The sequence below is a fragment of the Oncorhynchus kisutch genome, linkage group LG18 (assembly GCF_002021735.2).
Source record: "Oncorhynchus kisutch isolate 150728-3 linkage group LG18, Okis_V2, whole genome shotgun sequence".
Taxonomy (NCBI): Eukaryota; Metazoa; Chordata; class Actinopteri; order Salmoniformes; family Salmonidae; genus Oncorhynchus; species Oncorhynchus kisutch.
The window spans coordinates 37,032,939-37,046,723 of NC_034191.2; the positions used below are offsets into that span (position 1 = coordinate 37,032,939).

Below are 13,785 nucleotides of genomic sequence, written 5' to 3' on the forward strand. Positions count from 1 at the left end.
AGGACCGGCTGGTTGAGGGTCCTGAGGCTCCAGTGTGTTAGTAGAACAGGTCTGTGAACTCAGCCCCAGGACCGGCTGGTTGAGGGTCCTGAGGCTCCAGTGTGTTAGTAGAACAGGTCTGTGAACTCAGCCCCAGCACCGGCTGGTTGAGGGTGCTGAGGCTCCAGTGTGTTAGTAGAACAGGTCTGTGAACTCAGCCCCAGCACCGGCTGGTTGAGGGTCCTGAGGCTCCAGTGTGTTAGTAGAACAGGTCTGTGAACACAGCCCCAGCACCGGCTGGTTGAGGGTCCTGAGGCTCCAGTGTGTTAGTAGAACAGGTCTGTGAACTCAGCTCCAGCACCGGCTGGTTGAGGGTCCTGAGGCTCCAGTGTGTTAGTAGAACAGGTCTGTGAACTCAGCCCCAGCACCGGCTGGTTGAGGGTCCTGAGGCTCCAGTGTGTTAGTAGAACAGGTCTGTGAACTCAGCCCCAGCACCGGCTGGTTGAGGGTCCTGAGGCTCCAGTGTGTTAGTAGAACAGGTCTGTGAACTCAGCCCCAGCACCGGCTGGTTGAGGGTCCTGAGGCTCCAGTGTGTTAGTAGAACAGGTCTGTGAACTCAGCCCCAGGACCGGCTGGTTGAGGGTCCTGAGGCTCCAGTGTGTTAGTAGAACAGGTCTGTGAACTCAGCCCCAGCACCGGCTGGTTGAGGGTCCTGAGGCTCCAGTGTGTTAGTAGAACAGGTCTGTGAACTCAGCCCCAGCACCGGCTGGTTGAGGGTCCTGAGGCTCCAGTGTGTTAGTAGAACAGGTCTGTGAACTCAGCCCCAGCACCGGCTGGTTGAGGGTCCTGAGGCTCCAGTGTGTTAGTAGAACAGGTCTGTGAACTCAGCACCAGGACCGGCTGGTTGAGGGTCCTGAGGCTCCAGTGTGTTAGTAGAACAGGTCTGTGAACTCAGCCCCAGGACCGGCTGGTTGAGGGGACTTTTTTTCTTCTCAGCTCTTGGCATTGCAGAGCTTGGTAATGATATGAAAGGGGGGTCGCTGTATTTTAGATGTTTCTAAAACTTAATTGCACTTTTTTATTTATTTTATTGAATTATTAGTGGATATTAGCCTAATTCTGCCCTGCATGCATTGTTTGTAGTTTTCCTCTGGACATGTAGGAGAATCAGAACTCAGCATGCAGGGTTTAAATGGGGTGTTTGTCCCATTGGGTGAAATCTTGCGGACCCCACACCTCGCTGCCATAAAGTGCAATTGGTTCAATGACACAGTCAAATTGTTTTAGCCAAATTTATAATGCCCTGCCTTTCTCTCTCAGTTCATTCACTGCCTCATTTAGGTGTCTAGTTTAGCTTATTTTAAACCTAAGTAATTGTAGTGTGTGCAGTACTCTGTATTTTGTACCAATTGAGAACTTTGGTCTAATTCCCTGAGATCTGGATCTGAAATCAATATTTCAGTATTTTTGGGGTTTACTGCCAGGGCCCACGTCTGGCAGTACTGCTCTAACAGGTCCAGGCTCCGCTGTAGGCCATGTGCTGTGGGTGACAGTAGGCACAGGTCATCTGCGAAGAGCAGGCATTTAACCACTGAATTGTGGAGAATTAGACCAGGAGCTGAGGATTTGTCTAGAATAGTGGCCAATTCTTTGATGTAAATATTGAAGAACGCAAGGCTGAGATTGCAACCCTGACAAAGGCCTCGCCCATGGTTAAAGAATTCTCTTGTTTTCTTGCTAATTTTGATGCTGCACGTATTGCCAGTCAGATTTAGTTGTGTCATATCTTTTACCCCCTACACCACTTTCATTAACTTTGTAGAACAGTCTTGTATGGGTGGAAATATGATCAGTCATGCAATGTTTTGGTATAAATCCAAGTTGGTTTTTCCTCAAGACATTGTGCTTTTAAGGAAGTTTGCATTTATAATACACCAGAAAACTCTCTCTCCCACCCTCTCTCTCTTTCTCCTTCTCTCTCTCTTTCTCTGTCTCTCCACAGAGTGGGAAGAAGACAGTGAAAGCAGTTCTGTGGGTGTCTGCAGATGGTCTCAGAGTGGTGGATGACAAAACCAAGGTAAGAGTGTGTCTGCAGGGCTGTTATAGCATAAACCTGTGTGCTAATCATACATACAAACACACACAGTCTGCTTGCAGATGTCAACAGTGGCTAAACATGAAACAGTAGCCTGGAACCATAGATACATACCCCTGCTCGTGGTCTCTAGCTCTGTAAGTCCAGAGTTCGTATGACAGAGCAAGTGTACAGAACTTTGCAGTATATTTGAGGTTTAAAAAAGTTTGTAATTTCCGCTTTAAAATGTCAGACTTGATGTTCCCTTACAAAAATTCTATCAATCCCTACAAACATTTCCATGAATTATAATTACAATTTCCTGTTGCTGCAGGATAACTATTCTGCTGTAGCAAACTGCCTCAAATTAAGATCCTACGTCTGTATTAGTTAAAGTATGTTGTAAAGACAAAGAGAGAAAACTGCTCAGCAGGCGATAAGCTGGCAGTCACTCCCCCTCTACCCTCTACCCTTCTCCCCCCTTCGGCTGCTGCTCTCCCGCCTCTCCTTACCCACCCCCCAGCCCTTTCCCAGGTCACCTGCCATTCTCAGTCTGGCCTGAGATTGATGATGTCACCCTTCAGGCTCAGTGTAAAAGGGCTGCAACGCGTGCCTGTCCCGATGACTGTGTTTATCCTCGCAGGCCAGATTAGACTTACTTTAGGCCGGACTGCTGAGTTTTCACACTTGACATGTGTTACTGATGGATGTCAAAGGGGGCTTTGGGTAGGGGAGGGTGACAGTACACACACACATAGTGTTTTATTTGTATTTGACAAACACACACAGAAACACACACAGAAACACACGCACACACCTCAGGACAGGACTGTCTGGCCGCTAGGGGCCCCTATTGTGAGTGCAATTACCCACCTTTCTTTTCAGTCCAGAGAAAAGAAGGCGGGGGCAGAAGACAAATGGACCCCTCCCCCATCCTCCCTCAGCATCTCTCCACCTCCCCCCTTTCTTGTAATCCCATCTCCTGGTCCTCTCAAAGTCAATGTCAAAGAACACTACCGTCACAGAGAAGAAAGCCCTCTTTCCCTCCACCTTCGTATCTGACCCATGTGACATGACTCAGCACTGTTCCCCCTTCCAGTTTTTCAGTGGCATGTCTCTGAGTGATCCTCCACCCCCCACAAACCCACACCCCTCACCTCCATCCACCATTAGGCAACCCATCACGCACGGATACACACACACGCACGCACGCACGCACGCACGCACGCACGCACGCACGCACACACACACACACACACACACACACACACACACACACACACACACACACACACACACACACACACACACACACACACACACACACACACACACACACATACACACACACACACACACACACATAACCAGACGTTTACTTCCCCCACCAGCCTCTCTTCATCTACTAATTGGCTCTGAATGAAAATACTGTTATTTATTCCTTGCCCACTTCATTCATTCCCCTCTTCCTATTCCCCGATAGAAGAGTGGAAGGAAGTCCCTGAATGAGTGTATGAGCCCCATTTCCCTTTCATCTCTTGTTTTCCACTCTGACTCAAAGGGTGTCAGGGGCCACTAGTGGCATGGGGCGGGGGAGGTAAGGGAAGGGGCCCCTTCCTCACCCTATAGTTCCCTACAGTCACTAGCCAAGACTCCTGAACGAGCTTGATACAGATTCTGGAACAAGAGAAAAAGTGGTTCTCCATGTTTTAGAATATGTTTTGTAGAGCTGTAAACAAGATTTAGTAAGATTTAGTTCTCGGGAGAGGATCTTTCCTCACCAAATAATTACAATTCAGTAGGAGTGTTTTAATCACATGCATTCTCTATAGGCTACCATGTTATGTGTGATATGTTTCATTTCTGATGTGGCTAAAGTCAGCTCTTTGACTTTAGGACCTCATCGTAGACCAGACCATTGAGAAGGTGTCCTTCTGCGCGCCCGACCGCAATTATGACAAGGCTTTCTCCTACATCTGCCGTGATGGCACCACGCGACGCTGGATCTGCCACTGCTTCATGGCCCTGAAGGACTCGGTGAGGGTGTGTGTGTGTGTGTGTGTGAGAGATAGAGAGAGGGCCCAGCGACTAGATTAATCCAATCCCCACATCGCTCGCCCAGAGATTAGGATTACTCTAGGGTTATCTCTATCTCAATTGCTTCTTGGAGCGCTATTGACTGTGACCTCCTGGCACTCTGAGCCACATTTCCTCCAGGGTGATAACCACTTTTATAGCATAATGGAATGAAAACGGAGTCCCAAGTCATTCCTCACAGACATGGTTCTGGTTTGATAAAGCATTTTCCAGTAGGGAAATTGACTGGCTTCAGGCTATGTTCAGACTTGTCAATTGTGTATTTTTTTGTATTAGTACCCATTCACACATAACAGAGTTTTACAGACACGCAAACATGCATGCACCCACATACACAGACACACCAAAAGGATGTTGAGGAGGGGTGTTGACCGGGTGTGTTGTGGTCACCAGGGCGAGCGTATGAGCCACGCCGTGGGATGTGCCTTCGCCGCCTGTCTGGAGAGGAAGCAGCGGCGCGAGAAGGAGTGCGGCGTCACAGCCTCGTTCGACGCCAGCCGCACCTCCTTCGTGCGCGAGGGCTCGTTCCGCGTGACGTCGTCCAGCCAGCAGGGTGGCGAGCGCGATGACATCATGAAGCAGCTGCAGGACAAGAAGAAAGGTATGTCTCATCCGGAGATGAAGAGCAGCACAGACACACAGACAGAAACATCTGTCCCTCACATTCTAATGTATCACTGGAAAGTTACTGGAAAGTCAAATGCGGCCTGTGTTATAGAGCTAACAGGAGGATTCACTCACTGTGGATCGTCGTTGTTGTTCACCTCTATCACTCTGAAGTGTAACAACACATCTACTGTATGTTGGCAGGTAGTAACCTTTATCAGTGTTATTGGCTGTAGTGGTTACTAGTTGTAGTCCAACATTAACCCTGGTTATTGTAGTCCAACATTAACCCTGGTTATTGTAGTCCAACATTAACCCTGGTTATTATAGTCCAACATTAACCCTGGTTATTAATGTCCAACATTAACCCTGGTTATTGTAGTCCAACATTAACCATGGTTATTATAGTCCAACAATAACCCTGGTTATTGTAGTCCAACATTAACCCTGGTTATTGTAGTCCAACATTAACCCTGGTTATTATAGTCCAACATTAACCCTGGTTATTGTAGTCCAACATTAACCCTGGTTATTATAGTCCAACATTAACCCTTGTTATTATAGTCCAACATTAACCTTGGTCATTATAGTCCAACATTAACCCTGGTTATTATAGTCCAACATTAACCCTGGTTATTATAGTCCAACACTAACCCTGGTTATTGTAGTCCAACATTAACCCTGGTTATTATAGTCCAACATTAACCCTGGTTATTGTAGTCCAACATTAACCCTGGTCATTATAGTCCAACATTAACCCTGGTTATTGTAGTCCAACATTAACCCTGGTTATTATAGTCCAACTGTAACGGCGTTCTTCGTTTGTCGAAAGAGAGTCGGACCGAAATGCAGCGTGGTGGTTATTCATGATCTTTAATGAAGAAATGACGATACATGAAACAACTATACAAAAATACAAAACAACAAACGGAACGTGAAACCTAATTACAGCCTATCTGGTGAAACTACACAGAGACAGGAACAATCACCCACGAAATACAAAGTGAAACTCAGGCTACCTAAATACGGTTCCCCATCAGAGACAACAAGAATCACCTGACTCTGATTGAGAACCGCCTCAGGCAGCCAAGCCTAACTAGACACACCCCTAATCATTAGCAATCCCAAATCCTATAAAACCCCAATACGAAACACAACACATAAACCCATGTCACACCCTGGCCTGACCAAAATATATAACGAAAACACAAAACACTATGACCAAGGCGTGACACCAACATTAACCCTGGTTATTGTAGTCCAACATTAACCCTGGTTATTATAGTCCAACATTAACCTTGGTTATTGTAGTCCAACATTAACCCTGGTTATTATAGTCCAACATTAACCCTGGTTATTATAGTCCAACATTAACCCTGGTTATTGTAGTCCAACATTAACCCTGGTTATTGTAGTCCAACATTAACCCTGGTTATTGTAGTCCAACATTAAGCCTGGTTATTGTAGTCCAACATTAACCCTGGTTATTATAGTCCAACATTAACCCTGGTCATTATAGTCCAACATTAACCCTGGTCATTATAGTCCAACATTAACCCGGGTCATGGTAGTCCAACATTAACCCGGGTCATGGTAGTCCAACATTAACCCTGGTCATGGTAGTCCAACATTAACCCTGGTCATTATAGTCCAACATTAACCCTGGTTATTATAGTCCAACAATAACCAGGGTTAATGGTGGACTACAATAACCAGGGTTAATGGTGGACTACAATAACCAGGGTTAATGTTGGACTACCATGACCCGGGTTAATGTTGGACTACCATGACCCGGGTTAATGTTGGACTATAATGACCAACATTAACCCTGGTTATTATAGTCCAACATTAACCCTGGTTATTGTAGTCCACCATTAACCCTGGTTATTGTAGTCCACCATTAACCCTGGTTATTGTAGTCCAACATTAACCCTGGTTATTATAGTCCAACATTAACCCTGGTTATTGTAGTCCACCATTAACATTATAGTCAAACATTAACCCAGGTCATGGTAGTGCAACATTAACCCTGGTCATGGTAGTCCAACATTAACCCAGGTCATGGTAGTCCAACATTAACCCTGGTCATGGTAGTCAAACATTAACCCGGGTCATGGTAGTCCAACATTAACCCTGGTCATGGTAGTCCAACATTAACCCTGGTCATTATAGTCCAACAGTAACTCTGGTCATGGTAGTCCAACATTCACCCTGGTCATTGTAGTCCAACATTAACCCAGGTCACGGTAGTCCAACATTAACCCTGGTCATGGCAATTCCAACATTAACCCTGGTCATTATAGTCCAACATTAACCCTGGTCATTATAGTCCAACATTAACCCTGGTCATGGTAGTCCAACATTAACCTAGGTCACGGTAGTCCAACATTAACCCTGGTCATGGCAATTCCAACATTAACCCTGGTCATTATAGTCCAACATTAACCCTGGTCATGGTAGCCCAACATTAACCATAGCAAATTGTACTCTCCAGAGCCCCCGTGTACCATCCCAGCCATCCCCCCTGGCACCTCCTCACCCCCTGAGGGCGAGGCCTCGCCCGTGGGGCAGGGGGTGGAGCACGCAATCCCACGGCGCCACGCGCCCATTGAGCAGCTGGTGCGGCAGGGCTCCTTCCGGGGCTTCCCGGCCCTCAGCGGGAAGAACTCGCCGTTCAAGAGGCAGCTCTCGCTGCGCCTCAACGACCTGCCTTCCAACCTGCAGCGCAAGACCGCCGACTTCCAGAGCAAGAACCCAGGTTAGCCTCACCTCTTTTTGTTAGCTTAGCTAAGTCTCTGCATTCTACGATCTAGGACAAAGAGTGGTTAGCCTCACCAGTCTAGGACAAAGAGTGGTTAGCCTCACCAGTCTAGGACAAAGAGTGGTTAGCCTCACCAGTCTAGGACAAAGAGTGGTTAGCCTCACCAGTCTAGGACAAAGAGTGGTTAGCCTCACCAGTCTAGGACAAAGAGTGGTTAGCCTCACCAGTCTAGGACAAAGAGTGGTTAGCCTCACCAGTCTAGGACAAAGAGTGGTTAGCCTCACCAGGACAACATAGTCCTGCAATGCCACACTTCCATGTAGTGTTCATCATTAGAGGAATCCTGGAAATCAAGGCTAATGTCAATCAGAGCCTGGAGTTTTCCTCTCTTCATGACCTGACCAAGGATAATTCAGGACTTTTTCCCGGTCAGATCATGGGTCAGGAAAAACTCTGAACCTTAATGACAAAGTATGATGGTGTTTATAATTGTTAGTATTTGACCAGGAACAAGTGAAGCCAGAGATTCATTGATCGTGGTCATAATAGCACTGAAGTTGATCATCAGTGTGTTATTAAAGCTGTGGCTGATTGCTGTGGTTGATTGCTGTGGCTGATTGCTGTGGCTGATTGCTGTGGCTGATTGCTGAGTCCATGTAATGGTTATTTTTAACAAGTATAATAATTAGGATTCCCAACACAGATTTTTGTTCCTGCTGTAGTGAGGTAGATTAAACCTCTCAGTTATGTTGATTATAGTTATAATGAGCAGCTTTGAATCATTAATAAACACACATTTCACCTCTGATGGTTGCAGCACAATTGTACCTGACATCTATTTACATTCATGTACATAGCAGTAGCAGTACTAGCGTTGTGTCCAGAGATTCTCTCTTTCGTATAGGATCTGTACCTATTTGAATCCCACGCATGCATGGAAGACACGCACACACCCATGCACACACTTAGCCAGCAATAGGAGCCACACAAGCATGAACACACGCAAGCACAGGACACATGTACACACACCCACACACACAGTAGCAGCTAATTTCACTGCCTCGCCCCTCCCTAGTAGTCCGCCAGGTCTCTCAGTGAACAATGTGTCTATAAATAGTCTCCACTAGACCAGTCCCTCTACAGCCATAGATCCAGGGATTGTAGTACACACACACATGCACACACAGTGATGTACACACTCACATATGCATGCACGCACACAGGCATAGACACACACACTACACTACTACACAGAGAAACCCCACAGCTTCTCCCTTCCTCTTTGAACCCTATGGGCCAATCAAATGTTCAGAAAGAGAGACCTTACAAGGCAGGCCTGTCAGGAACAAAGCAGTTCAGACTGCTGTCTCCAGACAGAAAAACACTACATCTGCACCTGGAGTAGTTATTCTAAGCAGGGTCATTCATTGGGCACCAAACAGAAGAAAACGGTCTGAAACAGGAAGTGACTACTTAAACCTGTCCAATAATAAATGGCCATTTTCATTTTCCGTTGCAAAAGGTTTTGCTACGCTGTGCCCTAATGAATAGGACCCAACAGGGAGACCGTGCAGCGGGCGCTCCATAGGAATTACGTCCACCATTGACCCCTCTGGTTCTGTTTGGCCCCACAACTCTCTCTGCTCTCCACAGGCTTCGCTCACTCTCTCTGTCAGGGACAGGTCACTGAAAGGGGAATTACACAAATGATGAGCTATTTTTTATCTACTGGTTATAGGTTGAGATTTTCCTTCCGTTTTCTACACTAAGGATTTAGGCTATAGATAATCTCATGCATGAATAACAGACCTGTTGGGTGTGTTACAGAGGAACTTTTATTTTCTGACTTTGAAGTACAAAAGATGATGAAGACCTCATAGGGCCATGGGAACAGATTACATTTAAATAAAGGGCTTAGAAATGTTTACATCCGGTGTCATGTACTTTAATCCTATATCATTATATAAGTGTATGTTTGTCCCAAGACTTTAATCTTGCCATCAAATCATCCAAAGGAAAGCCAATCCTCAAAATCCTTCTCCCCCTCTGTAGTCCCAGAGATGGATCTGTCTGTGTGTGGCGAGGCAGACAACAGCATCAACGCTCTGTGCAGCCAGATCAACCATTCCTTCACTAGGCCCTCTGAGGAACTCTTCTCCAACCCCACCCCCAACGGCCTGCCAGCCTGCACTGTGCCCCCAGCCATCCCCCCTCCACCCGCCCCCCTGCAAGGTAACTCATTGACTACCTTATCATTCTCTCTCTATGAGCTCTAGTCTGGCTTAACATGTGTTGTACACCTCAACTCCAACTTTGCATTCGGAATGCGTTTGTATTTGTAATGTTTCTAAGGCTGATTTGCTTCTAATGCTTGTAAGGCTGATTTGCCTGAAAAGTGTCAGTTATTTGTGTGTATCTCTGTGGTGTGCTATAGCGTAGGTCACTAAACAGCCGGCAATGCAGCTTTTCAAAGTCCCTTTCCCTGATGTTTGTAGAGATCCCGTTCATGGTAAACGCTGCGCATGTCGGCTCAACCCTTGCATTGAATCCCGGCCCTAATCAGAAAAGGCTGCCGAATAGGATGTGTGTGTGTCCTCTGTGCTTGTCATTGTAAAGCGGTAGAGAGATCCAGCAGCAGGGTTGATGTAACGTGTGATTGACGTGTGGCTCTCTGCTTCTCTCCCACAGCCACGTCCTCCTGGGTGCAGGCGGAGCCCCCGGTCCAGTCCCCTGTCCACAGTGGACACAGGAGGACGCCCTCCGAGGCTGAGCGCTGGCTGGAGGAGGTGGCCCAGGCCGTCAAGGCCCAGCAACAGACCCCCAACCTGCCCCCGCCACCCATCCAGCCCACCCCTGCCATTCCAGGGCCACCCATGTCAAACACAGCTGTGTCTGTGCCACCTATGTCTAACCCACTTATGCCTGGCCCACCTATGTCAGGTGTGCCCATGCCGGGGGCAACCATGCCAGGGGTGCCTGGCTCCCTGCCCACTTCCATGCAGCCGTTTCCCTTGGCGTTTGATGCCACTCCTGCGCCCGTGAGCCTGTATAACCAGCCACCTCTGCAGCCAGCGTTTGTACCCATGCAGGCCTACATGCCCGCCCTGGCCAACAGCATGGTGTACTCCAACGCCAGTGTGCCTGTGGTGGGCATCACGCCTTCCCAGATGGTGGCTAATGTCTTCTGCACGGCAGGCGGCTCTACCGGCGGGCCTTCCATGGGCATGTGTACAGGGCCCAAAATGGGCACGCTCACCGGCGGGCACCGCCACTCTTTCTCCGGCCAGCCGGGCGGGTTCCCTATGCCACCCTTCGGAGCTCATTCCACCGTCAACGGCCTCCCACACAACATTCCCACCTCCCCCGCCACCATCATGCAGAACGGCACCAGCAGCAATGGCAGCAGCTGGCCACCGGAGGGCGCACAGCAGGCCAACCCGCCCCCAGCCAATGCCCAGGAGGTTGATCGCTTCGAGGCAAAGTGGGCCGCGCTGGAGACCAAATTGCAACCCAAGGCGGCGCCCAACCCTTTCTCCAATGACTTGCAAAAGACCTTTGAGATCGAGCTTTAACTCTGTATTAACCCAGGTCAGGCCACTGCATAGACTATGATGATGCAGACACCCAACCACAATGAACCACTCCACTCCCCCCCCCTCCAGCCCCCTGCCCCTAAATGCTGTCGCTCCCCGTCCTCTTGATTTTCTCCTCCTCTGTTGAGACCCCAGGATGTAAATTGGGTCTGAATGCAGGGGGGACAAGATGACTGTGTATGAGGTTCCTCGCGATGCATTCCCTGGGATTTCTAGCAATCATGTTCTGCGTTGGGATCTATGGAAGAGCCAGAGAATATGGATACATCACATGACACCGAGATGAGACACTGAGAGAGATTATGTTGATGGTACCCAAGCACAGCAAAGGCCCTGGTTGACTAGCCAATGACACGAATCGATGGTGGAGACCCCAAAGGAGGCGTCGACCAATAAGAGTGACAGACAGTTTGATTGCCAAAATGGTTATATTTATGATTTTTACTTAGCTTTTAACCTGTTATAGTTTTACATTGTTGTTTCTCCCTGTATTTATTTGTGTGGAACTGAAAAGAGGAGGAAAATAACTAGCAGCTGAAACTGTGTCAGCGGAGAGAGCAAAGAGAGCGAGTGAGTCATGAAACGAGAGGTTGGAAACGAGTGTAAATAGCATGCTTTTTTCACCCTCTATTTATTACCAATCCATGTATAACCGTCAATTTGCTACTCAACCCAAATGAGTCACCGTTAGCTAAATCACCATGGTGATCTCACCCCTCTGTCCCAGTGCCACTCCACCTGCAGGACAGACACACTAGAACCCTAGAACATTCTGGAAAGGGTCCAAATAGTGCGGCACATTCCAAGTTGGTTGGTTGATTTGCATTATATTCTAAAACATGGTAGTAGTCACCCGCGTACAAGTGTAGTCAGTCAACACTATGAGAGTCTATTTGGAAGTGTTGAGCCTAAGATTTAAGAGATTAGGGATGGGAGATCTTGAGCACTTCGTAAGATAAAGAGGGTAAGTTTGGGGTGAGTTATGTTTTTTTTTGTCACTGGGGCTGCATTTGAAATGGCACCCTATTCCCATATAGGGCCTTGGGCAAAAGTAGTGCCTCCCTATAGGCACAGACGTCAATTCAACATCTATTCCACGATGGTTCAATGCAATTTCCTAGAAATGACGTATATACAACGTTGATTCAATCGGTGTGTGCCCAGTGGGCTGGGTCAAGCTGCACTTCTGACATAATGGGACTACAGTCCGTTTGTAGAGGCTTCTGGATCCAGGCTCTTGTCTTGAGGCCATTGTGACGGGCAGAAGTTATGGCACCTGCTGTGTGTGGTCTACCAGGCTGAGGAAAGATGGCTAGAGGAAGTGATTAGTCATTTACCACTTTAAACAGACAGAGGAAGGCATCCATCTTTGTAGAGGGGAAACAAAGACATGAAAGTGACACGGTTAGTCGGGGGGGGGGGGGGGGGGTGGAGAAGGTGAAAGATAGACTGAGAGAACGAGGGCATGTGAGAATGAGTTTGAGGATGTGGACTATTGAAAGGCTGTGGTGAACTGAGAAAAGATGAAAGAAGAAAAGGTTGGATTAATCAAATACCATACAGGCAAAACGGTACGTTAAACAGACTGGTTGTTTCATTCCTTTAAACTCCTTTCACTGCTCCCAAACAAAGGCACTTCTGTTAGAGTTATAGTCACCATGCATTTAGCGCTCCACAGAAACAATACTTTACTGTTTGATCGTAATCTCAAAAGAGGCAAGCATTTCCTTCCGTGAACTTTAGTTGAAACACACAAAGACAATAAATATGCAGTATACTATAGCTACAACCCCATATTGGAATTTTAGCCCACTTGGCAGGACTTCCATTGGCAGGTCAAGGCGGGGCAAACGCATGTGCTTCGATGGGATGCTTTATGCTATTTGTCATTATACTGCTTTATGTACGATCCTGCCCCAGACGACATGAGTGTCTGGGAGTGAGACGGAGTGGGACCCAGGGGACCAGTGTTATTGAATGGACATCACAACTAGACAAACAGGCTCCATCCATCCCGCTCTCCTGGTCATTAACTCCTTAGGACTCCTCGGCCAATCAGGCTTTGTCATTTTTACATGCGGCACAATACTGGCTGACATCCATTCGCTTTCGCAAAGATATAAATCACCAGTGAGGGGCCCATGTTTTTGCTCATTTAGACAAATCGATTTTCGAAATTTATTCTCTCCCCACCTTTTAAGAGAAAAAAACGTAGTCATTCATGAAATTTCTGTTTTCATTTTGTTAAATTCCCGTTATTTACACGCCCTCTAAATTCAAATGTAGGTTAATGACGTTCAGAATAAGAAACTAAATGACCTCCTAAACTTGATTGTAAACCATAGTGTAGTGATAACAAACCAGTGGAGTTTATTTTTATTCTTTATTCACAGAATTTTGTATTTAAACCTACATATTTGTATTGTAATTACATTGTACAAAGATAAATAAATAATATAATATTAAACTTGTGTTGGTGTCTGTGTTTTTTTGCATTCTGTATCGTGCTCTCCCTCCCTTTCTCCCAATGCAGGTCATGTACCTGTCTTATCCCCACCAATTCATAAGAACATTATCTTCCCCAGTACTACTAGATCAAATGTATCCTCACCCTGTGCCAACGGTGATGCATGTACCATTGGCATAAAAAAACCCTCATGTCAACAGTTGAACAG

The 13,785-nt window shown here is 47.0% G+C and overlaps 1 protein-coding gene across 3 annotated transcripts in view; it reads left to right on the forward strand.

Annotated features, from left to right (window-relative positions):
- numbl (NUMB like endocytic adaptor protein) overlaps positions 1 to 13,581 on the forward strand; it is an 80,168-nt gene extending 66,587 nt beyond the window's left edge. For all 3 annotated transcript variants that reach the window (XM_031796071.1, XM_031796073.1, XM_031796070.1), the window contains 6 exons: positions 1,982 to 2,056; positions 3,950 to 4,090; positions 4,544 to 4,751; positions 7,251 to 7,514; positions 9,570 to 9,749; positions 10,206 to 13,581. In XM_031796071.1, the coding sequence (XP_031651931.1) occupies positions 1,982 to 2,056; positions 3,950 to 4,090; positions 4,544 to 4,751; positions 7,251 to 7,514; positions 9,570 to 9,749; positions 10,206 to 11,089 (1,752 nt within the window). In that variant the 3' untranslated portion in view covers positions 11,090 to 13,581. The remainder of the gene's footprint in view (positions 1 to 1,981; positions 2,057 to 3,949; positions 4,091 to 4,543; positions 4,752 to 7,250; positions 7,515 to 9,569; positions 9,750 to 10,205) is intronic.
- Positions 13,582 to 13,785: the final 204 nt, after the last annotated feature.